This window comes from Lepisma saccharinum, chromosome 13 (genome assembly GCF_977018435.1).
Source record: "Lepisma saccharinum chromosome 13, izLepSacc3.1, whole genome shotgun sequence".
Lineage (NCBI taxonomy): Eukaryota > Metazoa > Arthropoda > Insecta > Zygentoma > Lepismatidae > Lepisma > Lepisma saccharinum.
Window position 1 is genome coordinate 74,818,184 of NC_139241.1, and position 18,409 is coordinate 74,836,592.

An 18,409-nucleotide genomic window follows, 5' to 3' on the forward strand; every position below is an offset into this window, starting at 1 on the left:
TGCCAGTAAGAATTTTGCTCACCTAATAGCGAGTATGATTCCACGAGCAACCATCGAGGAAGTGGTTCTGGTACGACTATCACAAGGTCGATCCATGTGCCCGAACCCCAGCATGACCTATTGTGTGCCGAACGATATTTCATTGCTTGTTTCAGCCTGTGCTGTTAGTTGTAAGGATGAAGAGGACCATAATTGTCAGCATCTCCTTTAACGAAAGTTAAAGTAAGTGCCATTAACTTAAATGCTTGGTTGGCATTGCGTTAGTTGTTAATATTGTTTATGCACCTGATTGCAGCGTGACTGTGTGGGCGTGATAGAGGGTTCCCACTTTTAACTGTAGGCCCAGTCCTGATTAGGCTTTATGTGCATAAAGTGGACTTAAACAACAAATAAATCTTTTCTCGAACTAAATGACTGTGACAGTAGCGGCGATTGGGTGCCAAAACTGCGCGGAAAAGGACAGTTTTACTTCCTCTTAAAGACAAGCAAAAAGTGGGAGCAACTGCCCCCTCCCCTCCCCTAATCGCCGCCACTGCTCTGTGATTAATATAGTCAAGAGTTTATGAAACATGAAATACTTTATTGATTCACCTAGAAGGCACCTGCCTTGTAAAAAAGAAATAGTAGATTTCACTTAGTACAGTGGGATTCATAAGTATTGCCAAGCAAATTGTGCATCACCATGTTTATAGTGTTTGTCTCGCGCAATCAGAACTGCAAGAATTGAAACAAACAGTCAAACAAGCTCTACTCCAGTATTCGTAAATATCTAATCCTTAAAATCACGTAGGTTGCCAGAGAAAATTTAATGAAAATTGTCGTGGACAATTTGCCGAGCAATAATTGTGCATCCCACTGTACACTCGCTTCTCAATATGTGAAATTTATAACTCGTACTTTCAGTTACACAAGAACCACTACAATGCCACTATTGAAATTCAGTCATCGATCTTCAATTCTAATCTGATAAAGATATTTAGAAGCATAGACAAGGATAATATATATATATCCTTGACATAGATCCTACACCAGCATAATAATGCAAATACTCAATCGATATTGGGTTACATATCTCAAGTTGCGTATGAATTCGAAAAGAAGAAATTTAATCACATTTATATGTTCGAAATAAACTGCAATGCTACTTACGAGTCTTGTTGAATATCTGATGTCGATTTTTATGTCAGTGCTGTAGTTGATTGCAAGAAAAAATCACTTTTATGAGGTGAAGATTAACGTGAAAAATCCGTGAACAAAAACAGACATTACTAAATATAGATATAGTTTCGAAAATAAACTAGAATGGAAGAAAACGGGGTGAGTATTTTTACGCAAGCTGTTTATAGTTGCGTTCAAAGCTTCACAACTTAAAGTTTGAAACAAAACGAAGTCAACTTAGTATGTCAATATTATAAGTAAATATCTAATGAATATTATTTAGCACACGACAAGATGTAATGTACCACCACGCAACATCATTTCAGTGTGATCTGTTACACTCTGTCCATCAGTTAGAATGAATATGTGCAATATTTTATTGTTGTTGTTGATAACTGACGAACTAGGTGATTGGGCAAGAGTGGCATTGCCCTGCCTTGATCAAGATTCCAAACTAGAACCTCTGGCCTCGTATAGCATGTTACACAAACCACTTTGCCACACTTAGAGCAACACTCTGGTATAGCCTACTCTCGACTCGAGTTATTTGAAGAACATCCAGTATCGAATTCGTAACTGACTAGAAAACCTAACCATGAAAATAACACATACTGAACAAAATAAACCGTACAAAAGGTTGGAATATCTGCTTTGCATAATTATATCCTCGGAATTTAACCCTTTAAGTTGAAAGTGAATTTTCGGTTGAATGTATACTGTTATCTTCCTGTATGAAAAAAACTGTTTCGCTAGTATTGAGCATTGATCCATCTTGGTATGGGAATCTATTAAATTACAAATATCAGAGTAGAAATACTTACATCAATCCCGAGCACATATATGTAAACTTTAAAAATGACAACATAGGACTGCAAGTGATACAATTGCTAATAATAGAAATTTATTAATGTGTTAACTGTTATAATATTTAATGTAAAAGTCGGATTTAAACTATTATAAACAATGTAACAAACAAGAAACAACAGAGTTTCACTAATATCTGGTCTTAATATTGATTCTAAAAAATCTTGTATTAGTTGCATCCACTGTTAGGTTCGGGGTAAACATATTTCGAAATATTTTCCTTACCGCAACCCCTTGTTATTTTAAAAGAACACTGTTTTAGAAGAAAATGTTATAGGTACCCAGTAACTCCTTCTGGTAATTTCATTAAAAAAGTTATTACTAGGCAACAGCCTAGTAAACAATAATGACTATACTTATTATAAGATCTAACAATATCATATCTAACGTTGAAACAAGGGAATCCGTTGTGGCTATCAAAATATATAAATGTTTCTAAGAACTGTTGGCAGAACAATGGGCTTACCGGGCTCGGGCCCTACCCGAAATTTTGCAAAATTATTTCTCTCTAAAGAGTGGTATTTTTTCATCGATTTTGGGGTGCTGAATTCGAAAAAGATATGACTTGTTGATTCGCTCTTGCTTGTTCCATGTTATGCAAGGGAAAGTATGTTGTGTGTATGTGTGTTTGAATGCATTTTTCGCAATCACGATAATACGAAGAATGTTAATCGATGCCTGAAATTGCTTATAACTGGATTAAATTGCATGAACGCATTATTCATACACAATAAGTCACGAAATAATGCAACTTTAGCATCTCACGTGACTTTCTTGTAGGTCAACGAGGCCCTGGCCTCAAACGTCACATCCAGGATAATCCTCTGCAAGGTACTACTTTGTGTCCCATCCATGTGCATTTGTGATTATCCCGTCATGTATTTCATATAATCACCATTCATCCTTATCGTCGCGATTAGCCTAAATGTTGCAGAAAACGTCGTAAAATTAAACAAATACAATCTATACTTTCCTGCTCCGTAGTTAAATATTTTGTTGCCCTAGGTAGGATTGTGGTCCCCCCTCCCACCCGCACTACCAAGCTCGGTCCTTCGATATTTTCTGCTAATGCCATGGTTTGTCATATTTACATCCTAGAAATTTGGAAATGAGGAAACAAAGAAAAACTCATTGAAAAATAATATTGGTTACATTTAAAAATTCGTAGTTTGCATTTCTTATTTTTTAAAAAAAAGTATATTTAAGAACATTTCGGTTATGTCTTAGTGTCTGAAAAAATCTTTAAGTACTTAATATTATTACACCTTTGGGAAACAAAATATTCTAGGAGTGTGTTACCAGAAGATAAACCACAAGGAAAACAAGAAAAAAAAATGTTAAGAATAATAAGTTTTAAAAAATCAGAGTATACAGTATGTTCTCAGTAGAAACATTTTTTTAATATAAAATTATTCAACTCTGCTTGAAAAAAATCATCGTTATGAACTATAATTACACATTTTTTTTAAGTAAAATGTACAAAATATTTATTTAAAACAAAAAAAGAAGCTTTGATTAGGGCATAGCCTATCCCTCGTTACGCTTCTCGTTCTTTCTTGGTGGAGGCACATAGTGGTTCGGATCCCACTTTAAACTGTAGGTCCATTCCCGATTGGCCTTACTGTGCATAAAGTGGACTTAAAACACCAAATCAATCAATCGTACTTTCTACTTACACAGAGAGAGAGAGAGAGAGAGGAAATGAGACCACATAATTTCATTTCAGTCTCAGTAATTTGCGTAAATTATCATAAAGGACTGATAATTACAAGTAAGATTAGTACAAATCGTTACAGGAACAAGATAGTTTCAAACTAATCCATTGTTGTATGGGGAAATGCCTTACTTGCCCTCCTCCTGGAAAATATCTTAAGGACACCCCTGATAGAGAGAGAGAGAGAGAGTTAGAGAGAGAGCAAGAGTTGAAAATCTAGAGAAATATACTGAACAACCGAAACAAGTAAAATAAATACATATACAAGGGAGAAATCAATAAGTTATATTTACTTTTACTTAACACACGTAAACATTTAAAACTTTCTACCAATTTTTCACAAAGTCCCCCCTGAAAATTTTCACGTAGGTCTAATTTGTGGTCATTTTGGTGATAAAATCGCACTAATACACTTCTAGATTTAGAAGTCTGCATGAACCTCTAGACGAGAACGTTACTGTAGTTTTAATATCGAAACGAGACAAGACTCTTCCAAGCCTCGGCTTGTTCTTCGAAAGATCTCCGAGATTTGTGGGCAACTATTGTTGTTATATTGACGGCAAGGAGTGGTAGTTTTGCACCAGGCTGGGCTCTGCTACTATAAAAATATTAAAAGAAAATTTAAAAAATATTATAGAGAGTATGGATTTCTCTCCATGTTGCAAGTGGAAGCGGTTTTGTATGTTGATAAGCTGGATACGATGTTTGAAAAATATGATGAATAAAGTATTTACAGAATCCCATGTATTCCTTGTGGAGAAACAACTTCAAATTCAAGTTACGGCTAATGAAATTGGAGTTTCAACTTTTCCTCACACAACTGAAATCCTCAATGGGTCCTGTTTCCATTCATGTGTTTTTCTACGCCATCGGAAGTTTGATATTCCAAAGAGAACAAATAAAATGCCATCCCCACTAAGATTTCTCCCCCTACGACCATCCAGCGCACATGCCTCTCTTTCTCCAGCTCAGCGCGAGGAAAGGTTGGTTAGGGAAGAGCAGTTTAGGGTCCTCGCGTCTGGCTGGACACAAACTGTTCCTCCTGCCCTTGTACCTTACGGATTCAACTGTCTTGATGAACCCAAGATCAATTGATAGGGATGTACCTAATATAAAGTTTTGGTAGGTGACAATTTGACATACGTGAGGAAATATTTATGCTGCTCTTTCTTTCAGCCCTCGCCGCCTCAGGTGGGTCCGTGCGCCTACCTAATGGCACAGTATCGAAGAAGTGGTGGCATGTTTCCAATGCCAGGTCAGATGCCACCCAGCCCCGTCATGGCCTACCCGTACCACCACTCCCCCCACTCGCAACTCTTCGTGGGGGTGGCAACCCCTCGTCCTCATGAACCGAGACTCTCGACCCCAGTGGCGGTCAGGAACTTCGCTCCTCTGAATCTGGACCTTGGCTTGCCGAGGCCTCGCTTCGGCGACATCCGTCCCGTGCACCCATTCGCCTACAACCGCTTTGCCATGCCCCCGTTCGCCCCCCTGAGGTACCGCCAGCCTGCGAGACCCGTGCTGTACTTCGATCGAAGGCCCGGACTCGAACACGCGATCCACGCGGAAGGTGAGACTGTGAGCGGACCAGGTGCTGAGTGCGAGGAGGTTGTCCAAGAGCAGCAGGGTGAGCAAAGTGAGACACTTTTCTCGACGGACATTCTGGAAACGGTGGAAGAGGCCGTTGTCAATGTTGACGAGACGGGGGAACCTGAGGACCGATCTTCTGAGACAGAGTGTCCGTCTTTCCCAGCCGAAGAACCAGCGGGCAGTGCCGATGAGGAGACGCTGAAAGAAGGTAACAACTCTCCAGACAACAATCTGTACTTCGATGATGTGGAGCAGGCAGTGTCATCAATAGATAACATCCTTCAGGAGACGATTGCTAAGGATTTCCAGGCCGAAGTAGAGGCCAGCGCCGTGAAGTCATCGGAAGACGATGACTTGCCAACTATTGAGGTAAGAGACTTGCAAACACTGTGCGAATTAAACTTCTTGCTTTGGGGAGGGGGGGACAACGCTAAGGCCTCCCGCAGGATTTTTTCTCGCGGGGGAGGGCATAATAATATCTTGCCCTTCAGTCATATAAACTTGTATTGTTGAACTCAAGCTAGCTATTACATTTGCCACATTAGCTTGGGTGTGTGAGCTACGCTAAACATTCATTTACAACACTGTCTTAAAAGAAACTTGTCATTTAAAATCATTTTGGTTCATATCCAGATGAAAACAATGCTATTCAAACAAAAATTTGTCGATTCAACCGTCAACACTAGTCGGAACTGAAATGTAAGCAATAAACACGAGAGAAGAAAGTAACACATATTCACATTTAAACGCTGGAATACTTCATACATTGCGTTTGATACTTATAACAAAATTATTCGAATTTGCAACAAAGAGCGCAAGGAACTTACCTTCCCTGATCAATCGAGAAGTAGGATGGTTCTGGATCTATTTCACTTTTACAACGATAGTTGTTAAATCACCGCTCTTTGTAATCCTGCCTACATACATAAAATTCAATGACGTATTTAGAGGTTGGTCACAAGGGTCAGGAACCCCTCCCTCGAAAGACTTACCAAGTCTAACATTAAATATGCAAAATATTTGTTTACTGTTGTATAAAATGATTTATTTTCGCGGAACTTACATCGTTATTAAACAACTTTGCGTTAACACTGCCTACGAAAATTGATTCACTAATAATAATACGAGTACGCATAAAAATAATAATCAAGAACTACTTTCATCAGCTGGACCTGACAACTTTTTGGTTTTCAATTAGTAATCCATTTAATTTTTTTACATTAATTTCTTTGGCAGAGCATATGTTTTTTATACAAATTTTAGTGATCGTAATTAGAAAATAGGCACATGGTGTTATTGTATCTCTATTTGTATATTTATTTACCTGTTTTTTTACGTTAATGCGATAATAATAATAAGTTAATTGACCTATTTTAATAAGATTTATATTTATTTATTTATTTGAACAAAACAAGCGAATGCCCAATTATAGTGTTCCATATTTTCAGATATTATTAATAGAATATCAAGCTTATTAATTGATTAATTTATTATTATTATTAAATGTGATACATTTTGTTTGGACCCCTCCCGAAATATAGTTCAACATTGCCTACACGTAGATGTTGACAGACTAACATTGTTAGAACGCACGAGCAGAGCACTGTGAGAAAAGTATTTCAAAATGCGCATTTTTTTAATGCATATATTTTAAACGTTTCTAACATGATCACTGGAACAATGTTGTTTCAAATATACTCATTTGTAAGTAGCAATCAATCCACTATAATATTAATGGAATGCATGGAATATGTAATTTTGGTCTTCTCAGTATGGGGTGTGTCCCTCTTCTGCCCCCCTTCCGGATGCGCTCTAATGATGTCTGTATTGCAGGCTGGAGGGCGGCCTGTCGCAGGTATGGCTGAAGAACCCGAGGAAGAAGTGATACGAGCTGCGAAGTCCCTCTTCAGCAAGAGGACTCGAACCCTCTACCACTGGCTTTTTCCTGACACACCCAAAACCAAGCTGAAGGCGACGGTGTCAGCTGCCTGGGACACTCTGTCTCAGCATGAAAAGAAGTTTTACGTCTCCCAGGTACGTTGGTTTTATCACTATCCTTTTCATGTTCAGGGCCTCCCCGATGGCGCAGTGGTCCCGGGTTCGATACCCGCTGGAGGCACATAGTGGTTCGGATCCCACTTTAAACTGTAGGTCCAGTACCAATTAGCCTTATTGTACATAAGAACACCAATTCAACCAACAAACCAACCTTTTCATGTTCGAATTAAACAAAATCCAAGTAGATGCCTAAACGCACGGCCATGAAATTAGGCGGGTGGCAGAAGTTTGCGATGTTGCCACGTCGGAGCACAACCCCTTGTGTTTAAGGGAACGAAAGATCTCGTTGTAGAGTTGGCCTTTGTATTCCACGTGATACAAACTGACAGTATTTGCTCGAAAGACCAGGGATGACACAAAAGTGCACCGGAGAGAGGTCGGTCTGACGCTCGAACTAAATTAGGCAACGCAGCCCGTTTGACGTTGCCACACAGTGTGCGGGAACCAGCGAATGTCGTCCCGCTCACGCTTTGCTTTTCCCACATGTGGCACCAGCGCAATTCCGCCCAGTCTCCTATTCTCATGATCGTGAGTTTAGATATTGTTAAACATCAGCCCACAAAGTAACATCAACTCAGATTTGGTGTAATACGAATAGAACACACCTTTTGGTGTTAATACGAGATTGACGTTAAGCCACCATTGTCTGGCCAACAACACGAAGCATTGATTGATTTGTTTCGTTTTACTTCGCTTTTCTGCCACTTTGGCTAATCGCGAAGATGGGGATGAGTGATGTTACGATGAAATTGATGAATAGACAATCACAAACAGGCTGGATTCGAACCCGGGACCCCTGGCTTCGAACAATACCAAGTATACCTAGGTAGAGTCCTTCAATGAGCGTCTGGATGGGGCGTTAATTTCAAGTTACACAAAAAGGCAGAAAGCGCACTACTTCGCCAGGCGTCCTCTATTCGAATCTCGACATGGGCACGAGTGTTCTTTGTGAGTGTCCCTTCATCAATTTCATCATATCATCACTCATCTTCTTCTTCACGATTAGCCACAAGTGGCAGAAATGCGAAGTAAAATAAACAAAATCAATCAATCAAAAAGCAGAAAGAGTGTTATTTTCATTGCTAATAACTGTTTCTCAACATCTTTTTAATGTTTGAACTGTAAAATATGGCTTCCCAAATATAAAGAGATACAAAGTCTGTTAGCTGTTAAATTATTTTATCGTTTATCACAGTTTATATATATATATATATATATATAAATTAAAGAAGGAGAAAGGAAACACACACAGGACAGTGGAAAAATTCTGAATTTTTCCACTGTCCGGTGAGTGTCTCCTTTCTCCTTCTTTGATTTTTATTTAGCCCTTTTGGCCCTCCTTGCTTTCATCCATTTATTTCATTATATATATATATATATATGTATGTATGTATGTATGTATATATATACACCGTTTATTGCCATTGACTTTGTTTTATCCTCTGAAATGTTCAAGTTATAATGAAGTTTGAAAACAGACCTGTATATCATCTTCACTTGCTGTCATCAATATCTGGTCATCCGCAAACATAGGCGCCGACTCCATGGGGCTTGGGGGGGCTCGAGCCCCCCCAATGTTATCAATCTGGGGCAGAGCCCCCCAAATAATTTTGCTTTAGAGAATCTAATGTATTATTTTGCTTCTCTCATGTAAAGTTTACTCTGAATTGTGCCACATTAACTTAACTTTAAATATACATTTGAAATGTTCTAGACCATCAACTTTGGGGGCTGAGACCGCTAAACCATCAACTTTGGTAGTGGTGGGGTGGGGGTGTGCTATGACCACAGACAGCAAAACACATGACTTATTACTATATTCTAAGTATATAATTATGAGTATTGTTAAAATTTTTACTAAGAAGAGTTTCAAAAGACGATGTGCATGAACTAGGGTAGTGGATGGGACGTTTGGGCTACAAATAGCTCTCACATGACATTCAGAACGAGATCATTGATATATTAGGGAGATCTGTCTTGCGCTCCGTGGTAGCAGATATTAAAAGTCGGGAATATTTTGCTATTATGGTTGACGAAACTTGTGACATATCCATCCGTGAACAATTGACATTTTGCATTCGAACTGTAAATGACATTTTTAATATTTTTGAGGAATTCATGGGCTTTTACGAGATTCCGAACACTGAGGCCAAAACTTAAAAAATGGAGGGAGGAAGTCATTCATTAATTTATTTCAGTAATCAGAGCCCCCCCGCCAAATAATTTTGACAAGTCGGCGCCCCTTAGTGTTGTCCACGGGACGAGACGGGACAGGCTTTTAAAAATTCGAGACGAGACGAGATTGACCATGTGTCATGAGACAAACGAATATTTTCGAGACGAGACAGTATTTCCACGAGACGAGACAGGCCAAAGTCTCGTCTCGTGGGCAACACTAGCGCCCCTGTGCGCAAATATTACTGTTTGTAGTCTCGTGTTTCCGTCAAAGATTTAAAGGCTTTAAAGATTTCCATTCCTGAATTATTTTATCAAGGTTAGTGCAGAATAAATAATAATGGAGAAAGACCACATCCTTTATTTATTTCAAAGGCTTCCCTCGTTATTCCATGATCTCCTTTGGTCTTCACTAATGTAGTTTCAAGAAATATGCACTTTTACGGTTGGTAATGTTCTAAAACTTCCCATAATTTGTGTTTTTACTCGGCCATATCACATTAACCTTTCAAAATCTAAAAATAACACATAAAGTGGACAATTAAATTCCTTTCTTTTTTTAATTAATTATCTCGGTACAAATATAGCATAGTTATAGAACAGTGACCTTTAAGAAAACTACATTCCTCTTCTCCAATTTTATCTTCTGTTATTTTCTTTAATTTTTTTTTTTACATTCTTGCATATATTTTATATGCTGTAACTGTAGGTGAGATTCCCCTATAATTTGAGCATGTAGAATGTGAGAAAAAAATTAGTTAAAAGTATTCAATGTCAATACCTGTGCATTACTACACTGCACACATCTGTTTGTGTCAGATCTAAAGGTATCATTTTTTAATTAAAAAAAAGAAGCATAAATGTGTATTTGTGAAAACATGTACCAAGAGACCCCTAGCGAGAATTTTATTCCGAGGGGTGGCTCATACCTTATCAGCAGCCGCCACTTAAAGCCGAAAAAGTGGGGAGGCTGAAGCCCTGATGATAAATTTCTCAGTATAATTATTACAACTTATTATGCAAGATGTTTATCCTGCTAAGGAAGTAAAATTGCTTACCACTATCCACTATTAAAATTAGATATTTGCAGGATTTCGGGAGGGCGTCAGCCTCCCGAATCCCCCCGACTACGTGTCTGTGTATAAAATTAACCTTAACCACTAAGCACAATGTGATTGTAACCAGAATCAAGAAGACCGCAAATTTCATCTCCCTTTTTAATGTATTCAGCATTACCCTCTCAAAGAATTACTGCGCGTAAAGAAGTTGAATTTTTAACCAATAGGTGGCAGCACTCACCAGGTAATCATTTTTGCTAAAATATAATAATAAAAATGAATGTTGCTGGCAAGAATTTTAGATAAACAAATGTATAAATATACATAACGTAAAAATGTTTACCTCTTGAACATCATTTTTAAGAGCATTAATTGTTATATATACATTACTTGAAACTGTCGCGACACTTTTCTTGAAACAAATCGGTTGGTTGAAGCTCTACTCGAAATTATTTACCTTCGTGAATTCTCTTGCATTCGAAATGGACGAATTCCTCTTTTTGTAGGAGTAAAATGCGGGTGTATTGTACCCGGCTCCAAAATTGAATCCAACAAACTGTTATTAAGTAATCTATTTTACTCACAATGAATCAAGTGTTTTCATTATATTCTGTCGTTGAATTGAAAGTTTTAAAAAATACTGATTATTCTCACGTGAATTTCAAATTTATGCCTATTAATCTGATAATAACTTTCACTCTTATTCCATCCATCTTACTCGTCATGAGCTTCTTCATTTATTTATATTTTTGAATTTCATGCTTACTTCTTTTGCACATATATATATCTGTCTTGTAATTAAGGGACAATGAGTTTGATTCCAGTGCAATGCGATATTTCAGCACTTCCCAAACGTCACGTTAAAGAGCGTACTTGAGGGCACAGGACCCCTCAAAAAACTTTCCAATTATTAAAATTAAATAATCAAAAGTTATTTATCATTTATTATATAATCGAAGACGAAGGTTATTAATTTACGCTGAATTTACACAAGGGCAAGCATTGGATTAGGATCATACGACTTTGAATTGTCAGTACTTTAGAAGATTTATAATAATGCCAATAAAATATTAAACATGAGCTTTACTTTTCATGAACAGGACCTAACATCCTTCTTTTTATTCAATAAATATTCATTTTTTAAACTTTTTACATGAATTTCCTTACCAGCAGAGTTGTTTTTCTATAAATGTGAGCGATCTTAACTACACGTAAGCTTAAGCTAGATAATGAATACCTGCTTTTTATCTCCTATTTAATTTACGCATTTAATTATAATTATTGTGAATAATATATATATATATATATATATATATATATCAACGTATTAATTATAATTATTGTTATTACTATATTGTTAGTATTTCTGGGACGCTTGGTCCGGACTCTTCCCAAAATATATTTCTACATACGTGCCCAGTGGATTGCCCAGAGGGGTCATAACCCCCTCCCCGGTCCAATATTCCTAAAAGAAAAAAAGGAAAGATGGCAAAGATAAGGAATGACTGACTACCAAAAATGTATATAATCCAACCCATCCCCTTTCGAAATTTCTGGCACGGCGCCTGGTCAAGTCGCCAGTAGCGTCCAGAGAATTCCGTTCGCTGCAGGCACGTAGCCCGAGTGAGGGCTCAAGGGGCTGAAGCCCCACCCGAAATCTTTCAAATATATATTTTAAATAGTGCATAGTGGTAATTAATTTTACTTCATTAGCAAGATTAAACATCTTGTATAATAAGTTGTGATATACTGAGAAATTTATCTTCAGTTCAAATCCACCCCAATTTTTCGCCTTTCGCCTGCTGATAAGGAATAGGTCTAAATATGGGCGAAGGTTTAAATATGGGTTTTGGAGTTATCAGCGTTCCCGGGTGCTGCAGCCTGGCAGAGGCTATGAGAACTGGTTATCTGTCAAGGACAAGGGTTGCGGCGCCAATTCGCAAAAGAAGTGGTGGTTAGTTTCGGCCTTGGACGCTGTTACAGAATTGCGACCTCCGAAAACTTTTAGCGGGTATGTTTTAACTCAGCGTTTTCTGAATTCTCATCTGCTTTGTATATGTTATGATATTAGCGGTACATAAAACAAATGTGGGCTTTTATAATGCCATGATTTGTTTGTGAAATATGTACCACAGAGTGTGAAAATAAATTGAAGAAGGCAAATAGCGTGATGGTCTAAATATGGGCTATGGCATGAGGTCTAATACTGAGATCACATTTTCAACAAATATTTGGATGTTTTTCTTAATTTCGATTTTCCCCATTCCGCGTGATTTTCAAAACAACAATGTTTTAGCGACAAATGACTGTTTTTTTTTACTTTTAATTGCTTTTTCTGATATTACCATTAGTAGCCCATATTTAGACTACAATTTTGAAATACTTCATTTTACCACTTTTTTTAAATTGCTTTTTTTTTAAAAAAAAATTGACACCTTCTATACTTTAGCATGCTATTACATATAAGTATAATATTTCATAGATATGCATTTTAAAGGCAGGTGCTTGATATATTAATTTTTTCCTCCGAAAATGACCAAATGAAAAGGGGAGCCCATATTTAGACCTTTTCCTGTAATCTTAACGCTGTCACCTTGACGTCAAGGGGCCCAGGGTTCGATTCCCAGTGAAGGCACATTACACAGTGGTACGGTTTCCAATTTAAATTGAAGTTCCAGATCCGATTAGCCTATCTAAGCATAAAGTGAACTTAAAAAACAAAATTCGACTTTTTGTTTTGCACATTTGGATGCTACGAACTCTCGAAAAATGACATTTTCTATCTTATATGTAAGCAATCACGTTACAAGAATTCACAGTTGCCACTGACATTTATTATTTCCCTTCGAAAGCGACTTTTTTTAAAAAAAAAAATAATAATAATAATTGAAATTATAATTTTAAATGAGTCCAAACTTTCTTCAATAATTTTACTTTCCAGGTACTAGGAAGGTTTGGTCTACGAGCGTCGAATCTCATGGTAAACCCTCAACTGGACGGCTTGAAATGCCCAAGCATAGACGTTCTGAAGCAGCAGGCGTCCTCCACACTGGGAAATATTGACAACGCACCGCCATCTACAGCCGAGACGGAAAGAGCCGTCCAAGACCTCCTCGCATCCTGTGATGACGTCAACGGGTGGACACCGTATCAGCAAAATTCGGATGAGAGTCAAGATACACCAACTCCTTCCAAAGGCAGAGGCAAGAAGAGGAAATGTGCGAAAGATTGGGACAGTGCCAACGAGATAGAAAAGGAAGAGGAAGCTCTTATAAAGCGAAGGAGGGAAGAAGAAGACGAAGAACTCGAACGGGAACTTCACAAGTTCCAGAACATGACCGAAGACCCCTTTGACGATGTGTGGGATGAGCCAGACGATCTATATGAAAACAACTCTCTAATTTAAAATATAATCGTCTACAAGCAAGCAGTCAGACCTCGGTATTCTAACTAAAGCTTGTGTTCCAAATTGTATTTGCAAGCGAATAATTTTTGAAACAAGTTATATTTTTAGTCGTTGCAAGGTTTTATGTACAAAAAATCACATAGCTTTCCTTTTGAAGCGAAGTATTTTATACAGAACTTTCACGAAGATAGATCTAACAGTTGTATAAATAATCTCTATCCTGTGGTTACCTTGTGTTCTGATCACTGTCACAGTGAACTGGACTTGGAATAACTACTTTAAATTGTTCTAACAAATGGGAACTTCGTATAGTTTGGGCAAAAAAGAAAAGGATAAACGAATTATTGTCAGGATTTTCTCCACAGGGCTGGACAAGATAACGTACTCGGACATAAGTGTGTATAAACTATGTACAATGTACAGAATGCACATAACGGTTGTATCAAGGTATTTAGAAATGGGTAGATTAAGTTTGGCTTAGTTTTGCGCAGGTAAGCAAGAAAAATAAACAGATAATATAAAACAAAGAAAATACCGTATACTTTGTAGAAATTGAAAAAATTAAGATTTTAAAGTATTGTGTCGATCATCTTGATTATTTATAACTAGAGCCCGGAAGTTTGGCAAAATGCCTCTTTTTATCTACTGCATATATTGATAAAATTTTTCCGGATATACGTTTCTTAGGTTGTTTCGAATGTTTTGGAAACCTTTTCATTTTGCCTATTTTGCCTATTTGGGACCCCACTGCCTATTTTTAATTATAATGCCTTTTTTTGCCTTTTTCAATGAAATTTGACATTTTTTTTTTAAAAAAAATGTGTATATAAATTACTTTTCTCCCAAAAAAAAAACGTTGTTGGCATTTATTTTTCTTCCGTTTATTATGTGAATAATTTTCGCCTTATTTAAGTAATATTGAACTCAAGCATTTCTCAACATTGCTGAAGGAGAAAAATGTGAGAAAAAGGTATTTCATGCTGAGTTAGGATATTGCCTTTCGGTTAACATTTCCTTGTGAATGATTGACTGCTGAAGTGGACAGGTTGATTTCGAACACAAATAAAATATTTCTGAAATCTCCCTCTCGAACCCGAAAATTTCAGGAAGTTGTGATTGAGCTTAGTTTACCTCAGCAACCAGTCTTGACGAGATAGGGAACCTGGATATCAGCAGCTATATATTATGCTAACAACCTTCAAAAAATCAGTGAGGTGATCGATGCTCTTCCAGAAAATGAAGCGGCTTCAATTCGTGAAGTGAAAAAACTCCTGTGCTATTCAAGTTTACTTTTGCACATTATGGTGCATTGCCAGAGACAATTACAATTATAGCATCCATGAAAATCTTCGAGGAATCTATGCAGCAGATGATGGAAGTGCCAGGAGAAAAGGGGTGAGCTGTTGCGGAAAAGTGCTAACGGGTAGTGAGTGCAAATGAGGACTTGAAACAATTGAAAACAATTTGTGATATTCTAAAAGGTGAAAATGCTGTTACCAAAATGAGTCCAGCTACATTAGCTTGTTATATGTATGCTCCAATAACTTCTGTCGAAGTAGAAAGATCATTTTCTATTATGAAAAACATTCTCTCTGACAGACGACTATCAATGAATGTTTAGAACTTAAAAAGCACCTTGTAGTTATGTGCAATCAAGACGGAGAAAATTGAAATGCTCTTCCCAATTTAGATTTTAACATTTTGCCAGAAATTATAGATAAAAGTAAGCGACTTCTAAATGTGCCTTTTTTCGGTTTATTTTGCCTTTTTTTTCATTTTTGGTGCCTATTTACCACATTATAAATGCCTTTTTGCCTGCCTATTTTAACGAAAATAAATGCCTGAACTTCCGGGCTCTATTTATAACTTAGGAGTGAGATCGGTATATAATTTTGTTGAAAACAGGGACGGCGCTACAGGGGGCTAGGGAGGGCTGAAGCCCCCCCCAAACAGGTCTCAGCCCCCCCTGTAGTCCCTAGATTTTTGTAGTACGATAGATGTATTTTGATTGAAAACTTCAGTGGTAATTCGGATTCCACTAGAAGCTGTAGGTCGTTCCGATTAGTCTCTGTGAATATAGTGGACGTTAATACAAATGCGTCAACTAATCATTGCAATACGGTGCGAAAATCAACATTCTTGGGCAATTTTATTGCTCGCAGTCGTAGTCCATGTTCATTAATTATCATGTGAGGTTAGAAAATAATTTCTGTAGTACCATCATAGTGGCCAAATTGGATTCAATGCAGGAGAATTAATCTTTAAAGCCCATCTCAAACTATTGATCCAATTCTGATTAGTATTTATGCATAGTATTATATATTCTGAAATAAAATGATAATTTTCAGAAATTATTTTCTCTAATCAAAATGAGGGGTCTCCCCGATGGCGCAGTGGAAGCGTCGTTACATTGTAATCAAGGGTCCCGGGTTCGATACTCGTTGGAGGCACATAGTGGTTCGGATCCCACTTTAAACTGTAGGTCCAGTCCCGATTAGCCTTACTGTGGAAAAAGTGGACTTAAAACACCAAATCAAACCCAACCAAATCAATCAATCTAATCAAAATGCCCAGTGCAAGAGTTCTAATTATATTCATTGCTTTTATGTCAATGCAATGGAGGTGAAAATGTAGTGAAAATGTTTTTGTTTCTTGAGAGTGGCACCTTCTTGCATCCTCCCCCTTTTTAGCCCGAAGTTCTGAATTTCTGTCGTTAAGCAAGAAAACGTAAGGTATTTCATCATGGCAGAGAAAATGGTATCATTAATATACTTTCTATTCAAGACCGGTATTTTTTATTTGATGCTTGCTTTATTAAGTTAGAGCCGCTTTTCTGAAGCACGAAAAGCTACAATCTTTCCAAGCTTCACACTGTTAAGAATGATTAGGACATTTTTTAATTATAGCAGAAAGAAGTAAAAATAACAACCTTTAGCAGCTGCTAGCAATGGTTGAAAGCTTGAAACATTAAAAATTGCCTTTTACGAACTTTATAAGTTTTGTGTTATTGAAATGTGTATTGCCCCATCAACCGCTGCTAATTGGGAGTGGACTTACAGTTTAAAATGGAATCCGAACACAATGTACCGCCACCAGATATCGAACCCGGGGGTAACGAGAGGTTGAATGCTCTATGGTTCTGTCCTTCAAAGAGCTTTCAAAATTTTTGGATTTAAACAAGGTTGTAGCTGCTCATTAAAACATACGTCTTATCCTAGTTTCTTGAGGTTCATTTTTTCAATTTAGCGAAAAGGTGTTCTAACATGGAAGTAGTGTTACGTGTAGTATTTATACGTATATCCAGAGAGTTGTTAATGAGTAGTTTTTATGATGTATTTTGTACTGTACATATGAATAGTAAGTCTGTGATATTATTGCACTCAATAATGGTTTAGGAAAATAAAACAATATAATTATTGAATTTTATTTGACATATAAGATTCGTGCCCCAAAGTATTTTTGTATATGATGGAACAAAATGCACCATCTCAGTGATCTATCTTCAGTTCTGACTGTCAAATGTGTCAGTGGTAAAATTATACCGTAGTAAAGTATTAAGTAAATAAATTTTAACCAGTATTAGTTAGCCCCCCCGAGAATTTGATCCCGAAATCTGTAACCCCCTCACTTATTTCAGGCTGGCGCCGTCACTGGTTGAAAGTTGAAAAATATTGGCAATGACCATATCAAATTTTTTAAGTATGTAGTAATTGTACTTCTGGGTTGTAACAGCCCCATTTACTTTCAATGGGATTGCCACAACCGAACCAATTTGCTTCATGTAATTTGATTTATTTTGCGTCTCTCTCTTTTTTTTACCATTTTTGTAATCGCGACGATGAGGATAAATGACGATTAGATTAGATGGATGTATGGCTAGGGGTGACCAGACACACACATTCAAAAAAGAGGACAGAGCAGGCGAAAAAGGAGGACAAAGTCATAAGAAAAAGGACGCAGCAAAGAATGGCAACACATTTGCCATTACTTATAATTTGATCAGTATATAAAAATCTTAATAACACTTTGCTTACAGAGAATTTTGAGGTAATCTCTTTTAATAACTTCCTCTTATCTTTAAGCAAAGAAAGCAATCTCCGAATCTGTCATTTAACAAATGACAAAGAATATCTACAATTTGAAGCACATATTTTTACTCCATTTCTAATTCTTGGATATTAGAATGAAATATCCCTACAAGTGAATGCCATGAACATTTCTATCACTCTTTCAGCAGTAGGTGAAAGTGACAGCCACCTTACACTTTACCTCATTTTCGTTTCTTCCTCCATCCTTTAAAAGCTGGATATTTTCTTGAAAGATCATTGTTGAATTTACACTTTCGCTTCGTTATTTCATGAAAGTAAATATTACTTAATAATCAAA

General features: G+C 37.1%; 1 protein-coding gene across 1 annotated transcript; it reads left to right on the forward strand.

Moving 5' to 3' along the window:
• The first annotated feature begins 1,136 nt into the window (after positions 1 to 1,136).
• On the forward strand, positions 1,137 to 14,644 carry LOC145997047 (uncharacterized). The gene is made up of 4 exons (XM_083133666.1): positions 1,137 to 1,317; positions 4,913 to 5,695; positions 7,160 to 7,360; positions 13,559 to 14,644. The coding sequence occupies exons 1-4, from the start codon at positions 1,303 to 1,305 to the stop codon at positions 14,021 to 14,023; spliced, it is 1,464 nt and encodes a 487-aa protein (XP_082989792.1). The 5' UTR covers positions 1,137 to 1,302; the 3' UTR covers positions 14,024 to 14,644.
• Positions 14,645 to 18,409: the final 3,765 nt, after the last annotated feature.